General features: G+C 29.7%; 2 protein-coding genes across 4 annotated transcripts; both read left to right on the forward strand.

The window, feature by feature from the left end:
- The first annotated feature begins 11,081 nt into the window (after window positions 1-11,081).
- On the forward strand, window positions 11,082-20,550 carry LOC114163352 (sucrose nonfermenting 4-like protein). 2 transcript variants are annotated; one of them, XM_028047614.2, is made up of 14 exons: window positions 11,089-11,287; window positions 11,413-11,772; window positions 11,877-11,964; window positions 12,393-12,572; window positions 13,211-13,339; window positions 13,460-13,519; window positions 13,813-13,902; window positions 15,360-15,494; window positions 16,629-16,773; window positions 16,842-17,015; window positions 17,306-17,369; window positions 17,526-17,595; window positions 18,877-18,991; window positions 19,873-20,550. In XM_028047614.2, the coding sequence occupies exons 2-14, from the start codon at window positions 11,663-11,665 to the stop codon at window positions 19,965-19,967; spliced, it is 1,455 nt and encodes a 484-aa protein (XP_027903415.1). In that variant the 5' UTR covers window positions 11,089-11,287; window positions 11,413-11,662; the 3' UTR covers window positions 19,968-20,550. The 2 variants fall into 2 exon arrangements, 1 of the variants encoding a protein (XP_027903415.1); XR_003599407.2 differs by lacking the exons at window positions 18,877-18,991; window positions 19,873-20,550 and having other exon boundaries at window positions 11,082-11,772; window positions 16,842-17,111.
- Window positions 20,551-22,117: 1,567 nt separating this feature from the next.
- LOC114162236 (E3 ubiquitin-protein ligase) lies at window positions 22,118-24,328 on the forward strand. 2 transcript variants are annotated; one of them, XM_085666183.1, is made up of 5 exons: window positions 22,118-22,304; window positions 22,470-22,624; window positions 23,454-23,518; window positions 23,608-23,718; window positions 23,776-24,328. In XM_085666183.1, exons 1-5 carry the CDS (start codon window positions 22,207-22,209, stop codon window positions 23,797-23,799), a joined length of 453 nt encoding a protein of 150 aa, XP_085522309.1. In that variant the 5' UTR covers window positions 22,118-22,206; the 3' UTR covers window positions 23,800-24,328. The 2 variants fall into 2 exon arrangements, with proteins under 2 accessions (XP_085522309.1, XP_027901865.1); XM_028046064.1 differs by having other exon boundaries at window positions 23,792-24,328.
- The last annotated feature ends 69 nt before the right edge of the window (window positions 24,329-24,397 follow it).

The following is a 24,397-nucleotide window of genomic DNA, read 5'->3' on the forward strand; positions in this document are numbered from 1 at the left end:
GGAGAGACCAAATTGAATCTCTTTAAAAAATTGGGGTACTAAATTGAACAAACCAAAAGTTTGGGTACCAAATTGAACTTAACGAAAAAGTTAGGGTACCAAATTAGTAATTATACTTTAAAAATATTAGGTTTATATAGGGGAGAAAAATGTTTAGGAAGAGAATTTTAATAAAAACAGTGACAAGTCAAGGAAGAAGAGAGAAAATTTTAGAGGTCGGTTTTTAAGGAGAAAAATGGAGAAGTAAATAGTAAGAGGTAGGGGAGCTTACATTATTGTTTTCTTGTTTTTTTTTTCTTGCTTTATTATTTTTATGTAATGTATTATTTTATATGTTTAAATTGTGGAGTAAATGTTGCTTAGTATAATTATTATGACATGTAAATGTATGTTTGTGTGTGGTGACTCGATGAAAGGTGACAAAGGATAATTATGTGTAGTTGTATCATAGGTGTACTTCATTGGAGTTCTCGAGGAAAGTAATGGGAGGTGAGACATGTATACTTTGTTGGGGCTTCTGAGGAGAGTAATGGAAAGTGACCTGTGTATACTTCATTGGGACTTCCGAGGAAAGTAGTGGGAAGTGACGTTTGCGAGTTTCACACATAAGATTCTTGGAGAGCAGGAGAAGTGGAGCAGTTGTTGATAAGTTGTGTGCGAGAGTTACAAACTGGTTCCTAATGTTGAGTTCATAGGTGGTTGTATTATTTGCGGTGATGACATGTTTTGTGTGGTTGTCTAAAACAATTGGTGTAATTGTATGGTGTTGTGAGACATGTGGTTATGTAAGGTTTTATGGGTTGTTATATTATGATTGATGTGTATTCTGGTTATGATGTTTTTATGTTTGTATGTTAGTTCATCCTTCTATTTTGGTGGCTTTGGTTTTCAACTACGATGATCATATTTTATAGGGATCAAATGATAGTTGATAAATGCTCGTTTTACTTATAATTCACATGAATTTTAGCACTTATCTTAGTTATATTGCATAATTGAGGATTTTACTCCCTTTTGATTAGAATTTAGCAAAAGCAATTGGATTTAAACATGTGTGGTGAATTAATGTATATTTGATGATTTTTTGAAAAATTAGAAGAAACATAGTATAACATATTGAGCTTCAAAATTATAGTTTGAGAAACTCAAAGGTAGTTTTTAGAAGATTCAAATTTTGTCTCCATGACTCAAGTAGATAAGATGATGCCTAAGTCAAAAAAAAACTTCACCATGATACAACCTCAAGCACCAAAATTTTGAGATCAATAACGGATGAAACCCACCATTGAATAAAGCTTTGTGATTGAACAACACAAAATGTGTTTAAGCTAAAAAGAAACCCTCAATGGAGGGAAAACTCACAAGATTGGCCACCATGTTTAGAGTTATAACCAACCCCCAATTTCCTATAAATTAAGAGGCAGACCCCCCATCCCCCCGTTTGATCTCCAAATTTCATTTTAGAATATCGTTTCTCTCTCTGGAGTCTCTCTCTCATTTCACTTGTAAAATCTTAAGTTGGACGAGAAATGAGGAATGTGCAACGTCTTATAGGATTGAATGTTATGATCATCATCAGTTGTTGTACTTCCTTGTGATAGGATTGGACGTAACATCATGAAATGATGTTATAGGATTGACAAGTGTACCAAATCGCATAAACAATAAAGTGGAAAGTCCAAATATCATTTTCATATAGGCTTGTGCACCACTTGACAACTCTTGCAATTCATAACTCAATAAGACAACACATTTTGCAAAAACAAAAATATAACTCTTTTTGTATTTTTATCAAACATATGATGTGCAACAATATATGATAAAAACTTCATTGAGATTCATAACTCTTGAAAACTCTTGACAAGTGTACCAAATCACACAATTAATAAAGTGGAAAGTCCAACAAATATCATTTCCCAATAGGCTTGTGCAACACTTGACAACTCTTACAATTCATAACTCAATTAGACAAAAAATTTCACAAAAACAATAAAATATAACTTTTTTTTTGTATTTTTATCAAACATATGGTGTGCAATAATATATGATAAAGACTTCATTGAGATTTAGTTTCATGATTCAAATCAAAGAAAAAACATAAAACAATATACTTATAATTCCTTCTCTAACATTCGCACATTTTGTAACAATGTAACATCTTACCGAAAAATTACGATGTTATTAATGATTAAATGTTCCACATATATTTCTAGCATGTGAAAATCTAGTAGTTGTTCTATCCTAATGAGGTTTCTCAAACTATCTTTGAATCAGTAGGTACTCTTACATAACAATCAATCTAAATATGTAGTTAACACAATAATGGAACACAAGATTGGTGAAAAAAAATTACCTTGAATAGTGAAATTCACAAAGAGTTAACAATACACTACACCCAAACCCCATGAATAATGAAGTTAGATACTCCTTGACATTTTGAATACTAAAACAAAAATAAAGATGAATGTTCTTAACCTTTAGAATGAGCCTTTAGTATTTTACCTTCTCTCCTTTTAGGTCAAGTGTCATTCTCCCAAGAATAATTATTTTTCCCTCCCTCCCCCAAAATGGGTTTACCCAAGAGGGGTGTTGTTTTCCCATAAGGATTGTTCCTTTTGACCTTTTTGAAACCCATTATTTATAGATTTTTTGAATTGGATTGGGCCTCCAACTTTGTACTTGATATTGTACTGGAGTAACCGACTTTATAGATATATCATATTGCTGATAACTTTGATAATCAAATTATGTTGATATTCTCCTTAATTTATTTCATATTTTCATTTATCTACAAAATATTAAATATGTGAACCAAATACTTATCTTTTCCAATTTTATTAAATAAAACCTAAAATATCTAAAAAGATAATAATAAAATAGCAAAAAGATAAAAAAAATTAAACATTATAATGCTAATTATCAAAATACCCCAAACTTTAAACTTTTTTCATGTCTTGGTCAAAGTTTAAAACTATAAAGAAAAACTCAGGTCAACCCATTAGAATATCATAAGAACAAATGACTTCTTAATCAATCCTAATCATGCAACAAAAGAGAAATTCACTTGTGGATTTAAAACTTAAGATAAAGTGGCATGATTATGTTTAATCACTTCAATCGTAAAAATAACATAATAAATAATAACCAAACTATTGAATCAACAAGCTCACAAAAATTAGTGTTTCACTTTGCACAATGTGTTTATAAATGATCACTCATAATCAACATGTTATAAAACCACTTCATTAACTTTTCCTTATCATTTAATTTACACACTGCACACATTTTGTTGCTTTAATTATTTTTTTTAAAGGTTGTAATAAGGCTTAGCTAGAAGAAATATGGTTTTTCAGGAATTAAAAAACACCACTAAGCTAGAGAGAACAACTAAATGTAAATAATTCATGGTAGCCTAGTATTCTCTACAAAATAATTTTCTCATAAATTTTCATATACTTCTCAAAACACAATCCCTTTTTATCACATAGGATTTGTTGTGACTTCTCTTCTTTCTCTTTTCTTGTTACTCGGGTAGGGTTTTTACAAAAGCATATCTCAAACTTATTCAATCTCATACCTGGTAAGGAGTTTATACCTTATCCTAAACTGATTTGACCTCATACCTTTATTTTACTAAATATGTACTTGTTTTCTTTGGCTAAGTTGTGTGATAAGATATATTTTTTTAAAGGATAAAAGTAAAAGAATGAAACAATTAAGCTAAAAAAGAGTAACAGCAAACAATTAACTTACATCAGGGTTAGCTAAGTAGCTTAAACATATCAAACAAATGTCTTTATCCTTTTCAACCAATTATGTGATTATATTAATAAGAATCAGACATAAATCAATTTCATGGCAATAATTGTTTTCCTTATAGCTCTTTACTCTCAAGCTTACAACAAGCATATGCTTTCAACACTCGAATGTGTCTATACTCAAATATTTAAAAACATGGTCATACTCTCACACTGATCAAGGACCGACTAAATATAATAATTTCAAACTATTCCACAATCAATGTATGACATAAGTTATCTCAACTATATGCAAGTGATAAGAAAATCATTGCTCAAACACATTATAATTGACCATCCAAACATTCAATCATATATTTTTAGGACATGATTAGAACAAGTTCTAAGAGAATTTAATTAATAAGCATGTTTATACACAAATTAAAAAATTCATTTAACGAGCATCAATATATTCGTTGGAAAATATATTTCAAAGGAAAAATTTGCTAAAAATACTAGGTTGTCTCCTACCAAGCGCTTGTTTAATATCTTTTAGCTCAACACCTAATATTCAATGTGACATTTTTCTTCTTCTTTTTGGTGGGTCTCCTATTAAACTAATATCATGTACTTCTTTGCATCTTATCTTAATTTTCATCAATATCTTGCACTCAAAATAACACAAAAAATACTCAGACAAATATGTTATTCCAATTTGTATATAAACAAAAATTTGAGAATTGAAATTTATAAAAATAACAAAGAAACAAGTGAAAATATGGAAAAAATGAAACAAAATTGCAAAGCATAAGCACATTAACCAAACATTAATTACAATATGTAGAATGATTAAACAAACTTCCCAAGCAACCTCACTTAGATGTCTCTTGTTGAAAAATTACTCAGTACTCTCATTTGTGGTGGATACTACTTTCTTTGTTCTATATGATTAGACACACATATGTCTCCTGTAATGTCTATCTAAGTTTTACATAACTTACCAGATCTCTTAGACTAAGCATACATCAAAACTTACAATAAGATCTATAATAGTTGGGGCTAAGCACAAAATCCCATTTATGGTGAGTTGTAGTATTTGGTTTGATTTGATTAGTTAGGCTGTTGAAATCCTATGTCTAGGACCTTCCAACAACTAGATCATGCTTTAAGGCGTACCTTAAGATAAACATTAAACACAAACAAAATCAATGAAAATCATAAACATATATAGACCAACACTACTAAAAAAACTCATATTTCATGCCAATTTTGTTTTGAAATTTTTTTCGTAGGAAATACTTACAAATTTTGTTGTGAAAAAAAAATTGCAAGAAATTACTACCAATTTTCTTGCAAAATATTCTGTATTAAACACTTTTCACAACAAATTTTGTAGGAAATACTTGCAAATTTTATAAATTTGTAGGAAATGATTACCCACGAAGGAATTACCTGTCAATTAAAATTCTTAGAAAAAATGGCAGAAAAAAAGTCTTTTCTTACAAATTTTCTTAACAAATTTGCAAGAAAAATCCCAAGTAATATGAGAATTTCTAGTAGTGCAACTTCATAAAAAAACCCAAAAAAATAAAAATAAAACACATAACAAAGTCTAAAAGAGATACAATTGCCAAAATTACCTTGTGTTTAAACATAAATCCCTAACAACGGCACCAGAAACTTGTTACGAGATTGACAAATGTACCAAATCGCACAAGTAATAAAGTAAAAAGTCTAAGTATCGTTTCCCAAGTGACTTGTACAACACTCAACAACTTTTTAAGTTCATAACTCAATTAGACAACAAATTTCACAAAAACAAAAACAAAATATTTTTTGTATTTTTATCAAATATATGGTGTGCAACAATATATGATAAAGGTTTCACTAGGATTGAGTTTCATGATTCAATTTAAAGCAAAAACACCAAACATATACTTCTAATTCCTTCTTTAACATTCACACTTTTTGTAACAAGCCATAATGTCTTACCGACAAATCTAAACTTGAATAATAAAAACCTATGTCTAGCATTTTTTATAATAAGTTTGCATTAATGATCAAAATTATGATGTTATTAGTGACTAAATGTTCCATATTTATGTTTAGCATGTGAATTCTATTAGATGTTTCATCACAATTAGGTTTCTCAAACTATCTTCCAATCACCAGGTACTCTCAAACATGCAATCAATTTAGAATATGCAGTTAAACAAGAATAAAACACGAGTGAAAAAAATATATTGAATAATGGTTTTCACAAAAAGAGTTAAGAATACATTGCACCTAATCCCCATGAATAAGAGAGTTGTTACTCATTAACATTCTAAATACTAGAATAAAAATAAAGATGAATGCCCCCAACCTTCGAAATGTGCCTCTACCTTCTCTCATTTTAGGTTAAGTGTCCCTCTCCCCGAAAATAACTATTTTTTCCCTCCCTCCCCCAAAAGGGGTGTTGTTTTCCCATAAGGGATATCCCCTTTGACCTATACCCACCCATTATTTATAGATTTTTTGAATTGGACTGAGTGTACTTTATCTTATACTAGAATAACCAACTTTATAAATATCTCATTTTTCTAATAACTTTAATAATCAAATTTTGTTGATATTCTTTTTAATTTCCTTGATATTTCCATTTATCCACAAAATATTAAATATTTAAACCTAATACTTATCTTTTCCAAATTTATTAAATAAAATCTAAAATATCTAAAATAATAATAATAATAATAATAATAATAAAAGATAAATAAACAAAAATTAAACATGATAATGTCAATTATAAGATAAATTTAAGATAAGACTCATTTTATTTATTTTTTGTATTTAGGATGAACAACATGTTCATACAAAACTTTAAGACAAATATTTTGGATTAGAGCTTTGAAATGCATTAAATGTATTCAAATAATAAATGTGTATCTCCTTTTCAAACAACATCCCAATATTTATTCAATATAAATTATAAAAATTAATTAACTTTATTCAATATTTGTTTCTACGATGCTCTAATTTTTGGAGCTTTGAATGAGATTAATTTGCAAGCATGATTTAGCTTTTTTTTTTATCAAAGATACACATATTAGTTGAATTTGTGTTGTTCCACATCATTCATAATGTTAACCAATGTGTATTTGTACATGAGTTCTAGTTGTGCATTTCAATAAAATGATGGACACTTAAGTAGATTACAAGTGTTGTTGACCTTTACCTCTAAATTTGATTGTTGACTTTCACCTTTTGAAACTTGTCATTTGTCATGTTGACCGTAGGATTTATATATATATATATATATATATATATATATATATATATATATATATATATATATATATATATATATATATATATATATATATATATATATATATATATATATATATGGTTGTTGTAATTTTAGTTTATGTTTTTTTGCTTTTGTTCAAAAAATTTCTATTTTAAGATAAAAAAGAAAGGAGTCTATTAAAGTATTGTTTACGATACAAATTGTATTTGATGATAATAATATACAATATTCACATTTTATAAACATTGATATGAAAAATATACAAAACAATAAAAAATAGTGTCATGATTTCAAATTATAAGACCAGAAACTTACAAATTTTTTGGATAAATAGATTTTTAATTGATAAGTGTATATATATTTTTTTCAATAACACTTAATCCTTACTTAATTTCTATTGACTATACATTTACTTAATAGTTGGGTATGTATTATAATTTATTTCATAAACAATGTTTGAATAAATATTAATAAATAAAACTAAATGAATAATATATAAATAATATTCATGCTTTGTTTTTTTTCTTCTTTTTACTACATTATTCTGTCAATGCAACTAATTGATGAATTTTTAGGTTTAAACACAAATGAGATATTCAAGTTCATAATCATACTTAACATGATCTTATTTAAATATTCAAAATATCTTCTTTTTAGTGTTTTATGCTTCCATCTAATGCACTTTCTGTAATAAGCCCTTACTTAAAAGGTTTAAAAAAAATATCAAATATCGATTCCTTACATATTTCACAAATAGTCTAATATTAAAATTCATGTTCCAACCATTAACATATTAAAATTTATTCCAAGCATTTTAATATATGGACTCCGGATTTAATCAAATATATTTTAAGAGTCAATTTTAGATATTTCCTTATAATTTTTTAAGTTATAATCCGTGATTTTTCTCATCATTTATGTATTAAAAACATAACAAATCAACATATTAAAATTTAACAATTTAATGTATTAAAACGACTTTAATCTAATCTAATCATAAAGACCACTTCTCATATTTTTCCTTTATTTTTGAAGTCAATAATTATGAATTTATTACATAAATATAATCAACAAGAATACATTAAGTCACCAACATCAAAATATTTTATATCACTAAATTACTTTCATAATTAATTAAGAACAAAAAAACATTCAATTCCAGAAAGAGTAAGAGATACATGTATAAAAATCACTAGAGCAAGTGTCATTAAACAAGTTTTAGCATACTTCTTTTCTTTTGATGTTTGTTAAGCATATAGTTCATGTTGATACTAAATCTCTTGTAGGCTTTTAATTATAGTTTATAGGAAAAAATGTATTTTAGTCGTTAAATTTTGATGTAAAATTTGAATTTGTATTTATTTCAAAATTGGATACAATTTGGTTATTGAACTCTAAAAATTAATAGATATAGTCCTCCCAATCTGATTGATTTAATGTTTATTTTGACATGTTAAACTATTTTTGAGACTAACATTTGAGTTGTTTATACCGTTTGACACCTTATACTTTAAATGTTAGTTCCGGAACACAATTTAACATAAAAAAAACTAATATTATTTTGAGTTTAATCTCTCCTTCGATGTTTAATCTTATTATGTTCTCGTAATAATTCATAAATTGAGTACTCAATGTCCATCCAAGTTACAATATAGCTATCACACTCTATCGACACACAAAATTATATTACACAATTAAAGAAATAAAATAACACTACAGTGTGGCAATCACCTGCACAATTAATAAACCCTTCATCTTCAATTTCAAATTATCCAACCTAAACATGCGCTCAAGTCTACATTTGCTTACGTCTCAATTTTTATATTGAGAGTTTAATGCGAACTTAATTCGGATGCAGACTTATAAAATTTTAAGAGTCATATTACAATATAAAATATTAGGTGTCATATAATTACAATATGAAATATTACCAATATTATCAATGTTGAGAATTTGCAGGGATTGTAAAAATATGAAAGATATATGATATATATAAAAGATATGTTATAGGAAAAACTTGTTATTTTATTTTATTCATATATTTTCTTTTTGATATATATGACAAGTTTCTCCTATAACATATCTTTTATATATATCATATATCTTTCATATTTTTACAATTCCTGCAAATTCTCAACATTGGTAATATTGATAATATTTCATATTGTAATTATATGACACCTAATATTTTATATTGTAATATGACTCTTAAAATTTTATAAGTCTGCATCCGAATTAAGTTTGCATTAAACTCTCAATATAAAAATGCAGACGTAAGCAAATGTAGACTTGAGGGCATGTTTAGGTTGGATAATTTGAAATTGAAGATGAAGGGTTTATTAATTGTGCAGGTGATTGCCACACTGTAGTGTTATTTTGTTTCTTTAATTGTGTAATATAATTTTGTGTGTCGATAGAGTGTGATAGCTATATTTATATTGTAACTTGGATGGACATTGAGTACTCAATTTATGAATTATTACGAGAACATAATAAGATTAAACCTCGAAGGAGAGATTAAACTCAAAATAATAATAGTTTTTTTTTTTACGTTAAATTGTGTTCCAGAACTAACATTTAAAGTATAAGGTGTTAAACGGTATAAACAACTCAAATGTTAGTCTCAAAAATAGTTTAACATGTCAAAATAAAAATTAAATCAATCAGATTGGGAGGACTATATCTATTAATTTTTTTTCAAATACTTGACTAAGTAAATGGTAAATTATGTTAATCAAGAACATTCATCTAATTCCCTCTTCAGTAATATTTAACATTCAAAACTAGAACAAATTCATTGGGAACAAAAAATAACCTCCATCCTTGCTTTTGTTAACATGGCCAGAATTAAAGGGAAAAAAAAAATCGAAATCGAATATCATCATTCTCTCATAAACACACAATTTTGTCCTAGTGTAACAAAATCATAAAATATAATTCAATAAATGTATTTTTTAGAAATAATAATTATATTTAGAAGGTTACATATAATATAAAACATACTTCTTTTTCTATCCTATGTAATTAAAATATTAAAAATTATAGTTTTTTCTTTTATAATATATTGAATAATTTTGTTATTATGAATCATCCTTTCACATGCGATTAATTTTTCAAATAATATTATATGATAAAAAAGTAATGATTATTTACGAAAACAACATCACACTTAAAAATAAAATAAAAATAAAAACTAAGCCATATGTATTTATTATTATTTATAATAAATGGTAAATAAACTATTTAACCTAATTAAGTACTTTAAATAATATAATTAATTTTAATTTTTAAAAATATTTATTATCTTAATTATTACTTTTTATTTTTAGCACTAAAATAATTATATTCAACTGTAAAGATTAAAAAGGAACAATAAAATATGTTTGAGATTTAGAAATAGCAAAGTACAATATGACAGAAAAATATTTACATAAACTTCAAATATATATAAACTAAATATTTAATGTAGATTAGTTTTTCATACTCACAATGAAGTTAATCATAAATCCTTTTTCTTATGATCTATATAGTGAGAGGAGAGAAAGACTGGATACAAATTTTAAAATAAGTGATACAAGAAAGTTAAAAAATAATAAGCATGAAGAAAAAAAATGTAAAAAGTGATTTTTTTTTTCTATTTCTCACACCAACTTAAATATGCGATAATTATTTTTCCTCTCTTTCCTTTTACCAAACAAACATAAACATTTCTTTATAGTAATGGAAAAAAAATGCTATTTTATTCTAAAATGATCGTGACTATTTCACAAACACTTATCAAAGGTGTAATAGAAAGACAGGCAAAAAAACAAATAAGAAAAACTTCTTCTTTTCAATCCGAAAATCTTATTTGCATGAAATGAATAAATAAATAAATAGTTTCATCAAATCAAAATCTAATATCAGAACCGCACGTGCACTTCCTATGTGACACCTTTCACAGTTTAACTGCCACTTTTATTATTCTATTTTCCAATTTCAGAAATTCAATCGCATAATTTTCCTGTACAAATTCCAGACTTCATAATAATAATAATCATTGACCCTATTCTATTTTTTAATTTAATTTTCTATTTTATTTTTTTGTTATTTTTTGTTTTCCCCTTCGGGGATAAATCTCTCGGTTTTCTCAACTGGTTTCTTCTAATGTTTCAATAGGGTTTCGAAGTTTTTCTGTGTTTCCCTCTGAGATTCTCTCTGCTTTGGTTTTCTCAGATTTTTTTTTTTTCTAATTCGCGGCTCTCCCAGGTTGAATTTGGTAGGTTTTTCCAATTTAGGGTTAGGGTTTTGTGCGTGGTAGTCAATGGTTTGTTGCGTGCAAATTTAATTGGGAGTGTTTTTATTTCGGTACCCGCTTCAGTTTCTTCGTTGGTTCTGTTGCAGAGAGAAATGGGCACTTTCCCCTTTTGATCTTCCCGTCGAATCAAGCATCAAAATCTGAGCTTTATTTTTGTTCTCCCGCTGGTTTTTTTGATTTGGGGTGGATTTTTTTGTTCTTTCTATATTGGGCATCCTAGTACATTGAATTGGCTCGGCATTCACTCGAATTTGCAACGTGAGAGCTGGAGAAGCTGCGATGAAGTGGGTATTCTCAAAGTAGCATTCAATTCGAGGTCGAATATTCAGTCCGAGCATGGATTCTGGAAGGGATGCGGGTGGTGTAGCAGGGCCAGTTCTAATTCCCATGCGTTTTGTGTGGCCATATGGAGGAAGGAGTGTGTTTCTCTGCGGTTCTTTCACACGGTGCATATTTTGTTGATTGTTGCATGGGCATTTTAATTTTTTGCTTAGAATGTTTTGGTTTAGTTTTGCTTATCTCTCCTTTCATTTTAAATTTTATCTGAAAGGTGGTCTGAGCTTCTACCGATGTCGCCAGTGGAAGGTTGTCCAACCGTGTTTCAAGTTATTTATAATTTGCCACCCGGTTACCATCAGGTCAGTTTATGGTTGTGTTACCAGTTAATGGTGCGTGTGTTGCGTTTGATGTTTTGTGGATTTGATAATTTGTATTGACAATTAAGTAAAGAGATGTCTTGGTAGCAAAACTTTCCTTTCGCTTGTGAGGGTATATCACTGACTGTACAATTTATAAAATTCATGCAAGTGTAATAGGACACGGCGCTTGAGGTTTTTTGCAAAGGTTTAGAATGCTAGTTCCCGTTTCATAATAGTTATTTAATTTTCTTTGAATGTTATTGCCAATATTGTTATCTGAGTTTGAGGTGTGATGTGTGGCTCAAATTTGGCATTTCCAGTAGATGATTATGATAAGCACTGATGTGTTTAAAAGATGTTATTTTTAGAAAATGTTTGACCATAATTCATGGTTGTTGGATACTTATTATGAAATTACTTGAATGCAGTACAAGTTTTTTGTTGATGGAGAATGGCGGCACGATGAACATCAACCTTACGTACCAGGAGAATATGGGATGGTCAACACTGTCTTCTTGGCTACTGATCCCAACTACATACCTGTTTTGAATCCAGATGTTGCACCTGGAAATAGCATGGATGTGGATAATGAGGCTTTTCGCCGAGTGGTGAGAGTTAGTCATACCCTGACATTTATGTTTGTTTTTATTTACTGGACTGCTTTATGTATTGTGGCTATGTTGTACTTGGAAATGGAAATTCAAAACACAGGATCAATCAATACTCAATTCTATGAACTGACTGGATTCTATATAATGTTTTGCAACTCATTTTAATGTTAAGGTCTTTAATCCAGCAATATTAATTTATGTAAGCCTATTGAGTCTTCTCTCTTGAATGAAATTAGAGAGAAGACTATTGAGCCTATTGAGTTATAACAAATAAGGAGGAATCAGGACGATTTTATCTAATTTCATGAAAATTTCCATGTAAGTAAACCTGGTAACATACAATATCTTGTTGCCCATGTTCTTCTGTTTCCTCTTATATTACGATTTCTGCTCATGTTTGAAATTGTATATGTGAAAGAGGAGGAGATGGAGACAACATTATTTATACATAAATAAAAAAACTTCTGTTTTCTCTAAATCAAAGACTATTATATGCCTATAAACCGCTGTAGTTACAGTAAATAAGTACAGAATTTTGTATTCTGATTTGCACCAGTATCTTATTTATTTGCACCAGACAGTTAATTGTTCAGACTTCAGACTTGAGTTTATTATGTTGTTCGCTTAAAAAACAGGTCCGGTTGACTGATGGTAGTGAGGTACTGCCAAGAATATCGGATGCTGATGTACAAATCTCCCGTCAGCGTATTTCTGCATTTCTTTCTTCCCACACTGCTTATGAATTACTTCCCGAGTCAGGCAAGGTTTGGAAATTTTTACCTTGACCCTTTATTTTGGACATTATGAATTGACAACATTGCATCAAATTTCCAAACCTCAAACTTGAATTATGAAGTTACCAATTTAGTGACTTGTGACCACAGGTTGTTGCTTTGGACGTTGATCTACCAGTGAAACAGGCATTTCATATACTGCATGAGCAGGTAACTATTTATATTTTTCAGATGAATTGATAATAGGGCCCCCTTTTAGCCTATATTGAGTAATTTTGCTAAATGTGTGTCATTTACATACCTTTACACGGATAAATAGGTGAGAATGAACTCATGCATTTTGAACTATTCTATGGAATTTGACCAGTTATTTTAGAATCTATGCTTTGGCATTAATTTCAAGTCTTTTCCCCATTCCTTCATATGTATTTGTTTTTTTAGGTTTAGTGTGCATTGCTGATAGAAATTTGCATATGCAATTTTTCTGATCTGGATTACTACAGGGAATTTTCATGGCTCCTCTTTGGGACTTCTGCAAGGGGCAATTTGTTGGTGTTCTAAGTGCTTTGGATTTTATTTTAATTTTAAGAGAGGTATTTCTTATATATTTTATTTTAACTTAATTAGAGCTATCACATGTTTAGGATCATTATTTATTTGTATTGGCAAGTTTTTTTTTTTTTTTTAAATGCTGCAATCTTTTATGTGATGTTTGGCGATGCTGTGAAGAAAGGCTATTATATATCTACTTGTTATGACAAGTTACAAAACCTGGTATCAAAAGGAAAAGGCAAACAAGAAAAATTAGTGAAAAACATGTATTTTTATTATTAAAGGCTTTGCTTTCCAATGAAACATTTATTTTTATTCTTGAAGGCTTTGGTAGTTTCTTCCTTTCCAATCAAACAGTCTACTTGTATGACTGAATATGTGGCTTGTGCAATAAACTTCTTGCCAGTGACATATGTTCAGTTTTGACACTTGGTCATCAGTTAGTGGCAGGACCAAATTACTAAAATGTAGGAATGGTAGTAATGTGTTGAGCCACTGGATGTGTATATATGAATTGATTTATTCTGCATATTTGCATAACCAGCTCTGGCTTGTTGCTATAACTATTTACTTTTAAAATTATTTCATGTTGGTTATGAAAAAGATGAATTTGTGTGTAAACTTCTACTCCAAAAATTGAATTAGTTTTTAACATTTTATATGCACAACGATAGTAATCAGTGAATAAGTTTTTAACTCTTAAAGATGTTGATATTGGCATTTGTTTTGGCAGTATAATCTGATCTGTGTTCCCGAAATAATCAATGAGAATCAATTTCAAAATTTTGAAGTATGGTTAAACTGCTCATTTGAATCGTGTGGTTTTGAGATTACTTTGTCTTTGTTGCTTCAATATACATTGTTTATCCTTTGAGTTATACAAAGGACACAAGATACAACCTTTACTACTTGTTTATTCATGACCCTTTACATAAAAAGGAATCTGTATGCAGATCTTCATCTGAAAAGAAAATATGTATCTCAATCTTATCTTCAAATGAACTAAATCATAAGATTTGTACTGTTCATGTGAGGGGCTATAACAGTATTGAGCTTCTACATTAATTCCATTTGTATCATCGTGATATCCACTGTAATTCCATATATATCATGGGAAGAAAGAGTTACCTCTAGCATTTTTTTTTACGTTTTCTTGTCAGGGGAATCCATGTCTAATAAACTTGATACTGGTAGCTTATTTATATCTTTTATGTTAAACGTGGAAGGAGAAGGTCTTATCCATGGTATTAAAATTTTTTCAAACACACACTTAATGCTTCAATGTAATGATTTTTCATTTTCCAGCATTATTAGTAAGAAGAAATAATTGTTTGATAACTTATTACTCTTCATATTGATAATCAGTGGAATATAGCTTTGGTTCTTTTGCAACTATTGTGCATCACTTATTATCTTAAATTTTTTCACAGATACCCTTAAGTTTGTCTTTGTGTACACGTTTGCATAGCTTGTTGAAACTTTTAATTTCCTATTTCAGCTGGGGAATCATGGGTCTAATCTGACGGAGGAGGAGCTTGAAACACATTCCATATCAGCTTGGAAAGAAGGAAAGTCTTATTTAAATAGGCAGAACAATGGACATGGAGCTGTGTTTCCCAGACGTTTTATCCATGTATGTTTTTTATGGTCATACTATGCATAATCTCAATTTTTATTGCTTATTATGTTTTTGTAAAATCTGTGACAGTTAATAATAAGGATGAGTTGCAATAACTGTTTTTTTGTGTACACATGTTTTTACCCTTTTCATCCTTTGTATAGTCTTACCATGTTACTCTTATCTTCATTAACCAACCTTTTTGTTTCTATAATTTGTAAGAAACTACTCACAATGATTGTTTTCACTTTGATACTTATTATAATAATTAAATTTTTTTAATTGTATTCATTGTTTTTTATTATCATAAAAAAATGTGGAGATATAGGTGCAATAACGGCTGTGTTTTCACCTGTATAGACAAAGATCATGGTGTGTAAAGAACAGCTTGAGTTATTTACTGCTGTTTTTTTTTGTCGCTAATTCTATCTGAGTAAAAGGCTGATGAAGTTAATATAAGTGTTTGTGATAAGCCTAAGTAAATTAAAACAAACCGATAACATAGTTGATAAATGATGGTTATGGCACCATCATAATGGAATAGTGGGGCACATTTTATACTCACCACCATTTGCCTCCTGCTTTGTGTTGCTTTCTATTATTTTTTTCTTTGTGGTTCCCATTGCCCTGGCAACATAGTGGTATATAGCAATCATGGCAGAAATGGACTGCTTTTACAAAACACTTTTTATAGAGTTTCAAATAGGACTTTTAGTATCTGTCTTGGCTCTTCGCACTCTCCTGGGCCTATCTATTGTGACTCATTTTACCTTCTACCACCTTCTGATGACCGTGAACCCAGTGACTGAAACCCTTGTGATCAGAACTTCCGTAAACCCTGTCTGAGTTAAATATCTTATTTCCTTTTTCTAGTTTTTGTCGACATCTAGGTAGTGTGTTTGCATGGAATGGAACATAAGCCAAGGATGTTGAGTTTAAATATTCTAGGGATGGAGTAACCTTCCTAAAAACATGTTTTGGCCTAGGCTTGTATGTGTTTCCAATCATGAAACACTTGAGTGGTTTTAGTGATTATCATTGTATTTTAATTAAAGGCACTTGTCGATTGTATTGCACCATTTATAGTTACTGTAGTTCTATTAGTTCAATATGTTTGACATTCTTATGTATTATTCTATTATGGTGCAGTCAGGGCCATATGACAATCTGAAAGATATTGCCGTGAAAATCCTCCAAAAGGATGTTTCAACTGTTCCGGTTATCCATTCTTCTTCTGAACATGCTTCATTTCCACAGTTATTACACCTTGCTTCACTTTCAGGAATACTTAAATGTAAGCTTTGTTGAAAGATTTCTTTAGCAATATAATTAGGTATGATCCTTACCAAATTGATTTTTCAGGCATTTGTAGGTATTTTAGGCACTGCTCTAGTTCCTTGCCTGCACTTCAATTTCCAATCTGTGCAATACCTGTGGGCACGTGGGTACCCAAAATCGGGGAATCAAATCGGCGGCCTCTAGCAATGTTGAGACCGACTGCATCTCTTGCTTCAGCACTAAATTTATTAGTTCAAGGTGTGAACTTTTTGTCTGACCTTGAACATAGTGTATCAAAAAGAAAAGCAACAGAGAGAAAGAATGAAGATATTGGTATCCTATTATACTTTTGAGGTATTAGGCTGGTGATAGAGGGCATTGTCTCCCGCTATGAGACAAATTTTGATGTATGACTAATCATCAACAGAAAACGTGAACTTTTTGGGGTGATATCATTTTTTATGCAAGCATTAAAATGTAAACGAAACATTTTCTTTGAGCAAAAGCTCAATTTTAGTTACATTAATTCTCGCCCTTTGCTTTTGCAGCCCAAGTTAGCTCAATACCTATAGTTGATGATAATGACTCGTTACTGGATATATATTGTCGGAGGTCTGTTGTGTTCTATATCCTTATTATTGTTACACGTCATGATGCCTAGTTTAATATACTATCTCTCAGTCTATGGTTCAAGTACTTCTCCTAGCATTCGTTCTTTGCATGGTTTGTATAATCTAACTTTTCCACCCTATCTTTCTTTATTGGCAGTGACATAACAGCTTTGGCGAAGAACAGAGCGTATACACATATTAATCTTGATGAAATGACTGTTCATCAGGCAAGTTCTTTTTCATTTTGCATACCTATAAACTGCCGACAATCAATGTTTTTAACACATGTTCTGATTTCATCTTTTCCTCATTGACTTAGTTAGGATGTTTTATTGAGCCTACTTGCCTATGGGATGCCGATGTTCTTAAGAATTTGTAGATTTATTTAGCACCCTTTCTCTAATTATTTTTATTTTAAAAAGCAATGTTTAGTTGACATTATATAGCACAACGTCAGCTAGAAGGTCTTGATTTAGGGGTTTGGTCTTGTTCAAATATATAATTTCCTTTATTCTTAAAGTAATGTAGCCTCATATCATGAATACCATTTGAAGGTGTGTTTCTTTTTCTTGACCATTTGCTGTTGAGTAGATGCAGTGGATGATACTCAATAAACTTGATGAATAAATAGATTCTTAAGTAATATCTAGTATGATATGGAATTTGATTATTTTTTTCTCTTCAAACATTAAGGTCAAGAAGGATTTGATTTAGGTGTTTTGTCTTGGTGAAATATACAATTTCCTTTATTCTTAAAATAATGTAACCTCATTTCTTGAATAACATCTGATTATATGTTTATTTTTCTTGACTATTTTTCTTCACTTATGTTGGGGGCAATTCTTGCAAACTACTTAATAACTTATTCTATAATATAATTTCATAAATCCAACCATTGAATTTAGATAAATTGAAATTTTTGTATGTATATAATCTTATAATCAACATTGACTTATATTTTAAAAGTATATGTTAAAAGAAAGTTGATTGATGAAGTATCAAATAACTTTTATGCTGAATATATTCTAAATTATATGAAATTTTGTAGAATTTATCTAATTAATGAGAGTTCTCTATCCAGCAACTGGATTAAATAAATTCAATGTCTATGAGTAGTTAGCAAGGCACACTCTTGGAATAAGTAAATTTCTCCCCCCAACATCCCTGCATTATGTATTTTTGTGAAATGATCTAATTTCCATAGAAGCCAGTCTATTTGTTAATAGTGCTCAGTTTATTTAATCTGTATTAATATAAATGTGTCCTGTCCTGAAGGCTATTCCTATTATTGAGATATTTTTAATTGCCACATTTTTAAGATTAGGGTTGGAATTTTGTTATTGCTCTGATTGTTATATTTTATTTTAATTGAAAATATAAATGTTAGCATCTCTGTCTGCCCATTTTCCGAGCTAATGTTGCATACTTTATCTATTGATATGAAGGCATTTTAGTGTTTTTCTTCTTGTGGCCTTATTATCTTTTCTTTTGCATGTTTTTTGGTCCAGGCTTTGCAGTTGGGCCAGGACGCATATAGTCCCTATGAGCTTAGAAGTCAAAGATGTCAGATGTGTTTGCGTTCTGATTCTCTGCATAAAGTGATGGAACGCTTGGCAAATCCAGGTGTTCTTGTTTTCCCTTTCTGATGTAGCATGGCTTTCAGTATCATTTTCTATTTAATTATGTTATTGATTGACTATTAATTCAAAGGTTACCTTTTTAATTTTCTTTTGGTAATTTCGGGTTAGCTTTCAGCTCCTATCAATCTTCATCTGTATATTCTAAGCTTCGTAAAATGTAATATTTTATTTTGTGGACGTGTAACCCTGAGAACAAAAAAAGTATTTTACTTGACATTTATATATTTACTATAGTTATGTTGTTTCTGGGTACCTTGGGTTATAGCTCTCTTTCCTCCTGCAACTATCTGATGGTTTTCCTCAGCCATACTGAAAATAAGTGTTTTCTGTATCCCTAATCATTGTATAGATTATTACTTAGCATTTAACATATTTTACCAAGCTTAGAAGTATGTAACATATTATACTTAGCAGTTAACATATTCTGATGGCACCCACAATGAATCTTCACTAAAAAACTAAATTCAGACACTAGTGGCCTGACAAAAACTGAAAGGAAATTGACTAGAAAACTCTATTCAAAATAATTAGTTGCTCCATATTGGAAAGTGGAAGTAAGGTGGGGCCTAATCATAAAACTGTAGTGAGACTTCTGATATTTTTTCATGGCATAAGTGGATGAAATGTAAAAGTAAAAGACGAAGTGTTGTATCCATTGTTTTTGCCTAAACTTCATAGCATATGTTATTTCTTGAGATTTTGTTGATAGGATTGCATACCAGATGGCAATATAAATAGTAAAAAGTTGTGTCCAAGTTACAACTGCGTGCAACATCCATTTTGTTTGTTTTTGTTTAAGTTGGCATATTTGAATTTGGAGATTGTCCTTCTGAATGTTCTAATACTGTTGAATGCCGGAGACAGGTGTCCGGCGGCTTGTGATCGTGGAAGCCGGCAGCAAGCGTGTAGAAGGCATTGTTTCATTGAGCGACATATTCAAGTTCTTCCTCGGTGGTTAGTTTTGGAATGGTGAACGGAGAAGTGAAAGGGTCTGTGTAGTGCTTATGACATACAATTAGCCTCCATGACTTGTGCAGCCATTGAAAGTGGTTTCTACACGGTGATTTTTATCTCATTTCATTGTAATACAATTGGATTGGCCTCTTGCTTTATTGCCTCTTTTTAAGATTTTAGGCTGAGAGAGAGGCCTGTAAATTCAGAGTATTTGATTGCTCCAAATTTATTCATCTCTCCCCATTCGTATTATCTTCAAATGTATCGTGCTCCTGACAATAGATACCAGCAAGGTGGGGGAGCACAACATCTGTAATCATTCCATGCTGTGAAGATATCAAGTTTGAAGAAAAAAAAATGAGGATGAAGATTGAGATACTGTTGTTTTATATTTGTTGATTAATAATCCTTACTTAGGGTTTGATTGTTTACCTTTACTTAAGAATAACTTTAGCCTAAGTAGCTTATGAATAAGGGACCTTTGCATATGAAGTTGTATCATTAGAGGAGCTGATGTGAACAAAAACCTATAAGCAACAATTGTTTGTACCAGTTTATCTAATAGTAGAACAAAAACTTTCTTCGGTTCATGGGGTGCTGCTAACAAAGTTATACATTCCAAAGCAAAATTTCACTTTCAAATGGAGTTAGGATGAGTTTACAAGTGTGTTCTAATAAAAAAAAAATCCTTAAAACCATGCGAGAAACAATTTCAGCAACATATAAATGAGTTAGGGTTAGGAGAGAAGAGAAAAGAGAGAAGATTTAGAAAGTAAAATTTGATTGATTTGGAAGCATAAAATAGATGGGAAAAGAAAAAGGATGATGATATTATTATTTGGAACCATTATCTTAAAAGAAGATTTGGAAGGTATTCTTAAGCAGCTTTATTTAATCTTTATTCCTTCTAATACTAATCTATGCATTTTTATATTTTATATTTTATGTGTCACCACCATTTTTAGTTATGGGTTGGAAGAACATTAACTATATTTGTATATTCTAAGTTAAATAAAAATTAACTTTTTGTTTTTTGGGTTGATAATATTTTTGAAAAAGACACTTCATATAATAAAAGTTTTTGTCTACAATTATTGAACCTACTGTTATTATTTAAAAATTATCCTTATGTTTAAATTTATCGTCCTCTTGTCACTTTAGAGATTTTATGAAATCAATGACATTTTCAACTCACACTAATATAAATCAATGTAAAACTAGGTATTAAAGTAAAAATTGAATTTTTTTTTATAAATAAAATAATATTTGAAAAATATCATAAACATAAATATTAAATTGCAAAGTTAGTTTTACGTTAAATATGTAAATGATTCTTACAAATATTTATTTTTATATTTAAAATATAAAATTTATTACTTTTATCTTGTAATATAGAATTTCACTATTTTAATATTCAATGCTAAATTTTTATCTTTAAGAAATGATATAATAACTAAAATATCATAATGAGAAGAAATGCATCATGACTGCATGTTCCATTTATCATATTCAAAATTCTAAAAGTAGTAACAAAAAATAATACAGTTTTATAATATTGAGATCAAGATAAAAGAAAAACGAAATTTTAGGGATAAAGTTATTAAATGGTATATTAGATGAACAAGTAGCACTTTTTTTTTGTGTATAAAATGGATAAGTATATATATATATATATATATATATATATATAGATTATTACGAGCTATATATATAGATTGATATATAAATAACGGAAACTAAATGTGTGAGGCGTTAACAATTTAATCCTTAAGAAAAAATAAAAAATTAATATATCAATATTTAAATTAGCCCTTTATGCTGTAGTTTAATAATAAAATAATTTTAAACTTATTATCAATTTAATCTTTAAAATGATATTTTCATAGTAAAGTAAATACATAAGTCGTAATTGCATAAATGTTCCACGTTTAAATACTAAAATAAATATTTTCGTTTTTAAAGAACTAAATTAAAAGCATCTAGTTCATTTAAAATTAAATTCATCATTTGACGAAACTATAAATTCTTGTTGAAATGATTATAGTATATTAGTTGACGCATGCGTATCGATCTTTTTTTTATAATAATAAATAAAAATATAATTAGAATAAAATATAGTTATTTTATTATTATCCGTGTTTGTTTTTTGCGTACAATAAATTAAATTGATTTCAAACTTGAAAGGGGAAAGAGTAACTAGGATTTGAAGAGAGACTCAGACAGTAGATTTTCCCCAAATTCGAAATGGTCAGAGAAATTGAATCTCTGACAGAAGATGAAAGACGCGCACTTCGTGGCAGCAAATTTGCTCCTCTTCCTACAACTTCCAGTTCCCAACCTAGGTTCGCCTCTTTCTCTCTTTAGGGTTTTTGCCCCCTTTTCAATTTTACACTTCATTGTCAACCCCGTGATCAAATTTTTTATCTTGAATTCACAGTTTCAGTTCTCGCCCCTTCAGTTTTAGTGGGTCTGTCGTGAATTTTTCGATTGGTGGATTTTTGTGACAGGTTGGCTCATCCCGGTGGACCCTTGGCGACGAATAAAGCAGTGGCATTGGCGAAGTTTCTTGAGAGAAAGCTGAAGGACCCAAATGGATTGGCATCTATTAATCCTGATCTCCTTGAACTGGCTGTAAATAATGCCAAACAAACTGTGCATGCAAGTAACTCTTCTAACTCTGTTTCTCCTCTCTTGTAAAGCCTTTGTCTTGAATTTTAAATTTTTAGTGTTTTTATACATTCATTAAACCATAGATTTTGATGTATTGTAAGTTTACAGTGTTTTGCAATTATAGTTTTAAAAATCATATATGACGATTTTTTTTATTAGTTGACAATTCAGAATTTTTTTACCTCAACTTTTTGAAGTGTTTCTTTTTGTGTATTAGATCAGTTGCTTAAGTTTCATTGGTTTAATTATTACTTGGTTTTTATACTCGTTGATATTTTGCTGTGTTGACCTTATACGTACAGATTGTAAGTTTTAGACTGTGCACACGACCTTATTTATTTGACTATTAAGTTGTTGTATGAGATATTCAAATTTCATTAGACTTGTTATTTACGTCGAGTGTGGTTTTGCTTCGACTATTGTGGGGATTCTGGACTGGGCTTGGCTTCTGATAATTTGACGCGTATATTATCTTCTTGGCCATGTTCAGTAAAATATATAATGGCAGTTTTCTTCCACTATTTAGTGAAAAATATTTAAAAGAGGAGAAATTATTTTACCAATACAGGCAGACATCACCTGGGCAATCATGATTAATGTTTGGACTATAACCTGTTGATATTTATTTTTTCAAATCAAACAGAGTCAAGGTTACCAGATTAGAGCCACAACTCACTTTCTATTTTATTTCCCCCTTTGTGCAATGTTAGGCATAATCTTATCTGTTGGATTTTGGTTTCTAGTTTCTTTATCCTATGTCTTTAATTTAATTTATGTTATGTTCATTAAGTGTAATATTTTATGGTTCTCTACAAACATAGGTGGCGCTTCCAATTTACAAAGAACTATTCGGCATGTGGACTCCTTTGGTGACTCTGATTCTAAGGTTCTTACTTCATTATTATTAATGGTGTCTGAGCATTTGTTGAGATATCTGCCTTTTTCACTTTCTCGGTTTGTTATGGATGTTGATAGGATTCTAGCGAAGAAGAACTGAACGAGCTATCTGCGGTAAAGGAATGCAAGAGAAAGAAGAAAAAGAAAGAGAAAAAGAAGAAAGAAAAAAAGAAAAACAAAAAGCGAAAGGTCTCTGCTTGTTAATGTGACTATTTACCTTGATACTTTTACAATTCACGTAATTAGGTTTGTTTTGCTGCAGAATGCTGAGGACCTTGGATGTGCGGTGATGAAAAAGCCTAAACAGAAGTTTAAATTCTGATATTACTTGTACTAGCAGATTTTTGAAATAGAGGATTGGTGCCAAAAAATTTTAGTCATGGTTTTCTTTCCTCGCCCAAATTTGTTAGTTACAAGTAAATACCGAGCAGTTGGTGGAATGCTGTGACAGATTTTTTTGATTGTATCGATATTCCCAGCAAGCTACAGTATAGACCACAAACTTTTTTTTATTTGATTCATTCAAGGTGTGCTGCTGGAAGGAATTTGGGTGAAAACAACTCTAGTTTCCAAAGGCTAAGGATGGTGAAAATGCACATAGGCTTGTGTTATTTTGATCTTCGATGGCATACTCGATTTCAGCAGGGATATTCACTTCCTTTTGGCCATCCTCTTTTTCAGTATTGTTTGTATTTTTCTCCTCTTTTTTATTTATCCCTTGTTCGTTTTGTTGATACTCATCTCTGTTTTCTATTTAATTTAGTTCTGCAAAAAAGAATAAACTCTAGTTTTGATTTTAGTTAATCCTACTTTATATTTTGGTCTCTGCACACGTCTACACATTAGTTCTGTTGTATATGATGCCATA

This window comes from Vigna unguiculata, chromosome 9 (assembly GCF_037176805.1).
Source record: "Vigna unguiculata cultivar grain cowpea cultivar isolate G323 ecotype 2 chromosome 9, ASM3717680v1, whole genome shotgun sequence".
Taxonomy (NCBI): Eukaryota; Viridiplantae; Streptophyta; class Magnoliopsida; order Fabales; family Fabaceae; genus Vigna; species Vigna unguiculata.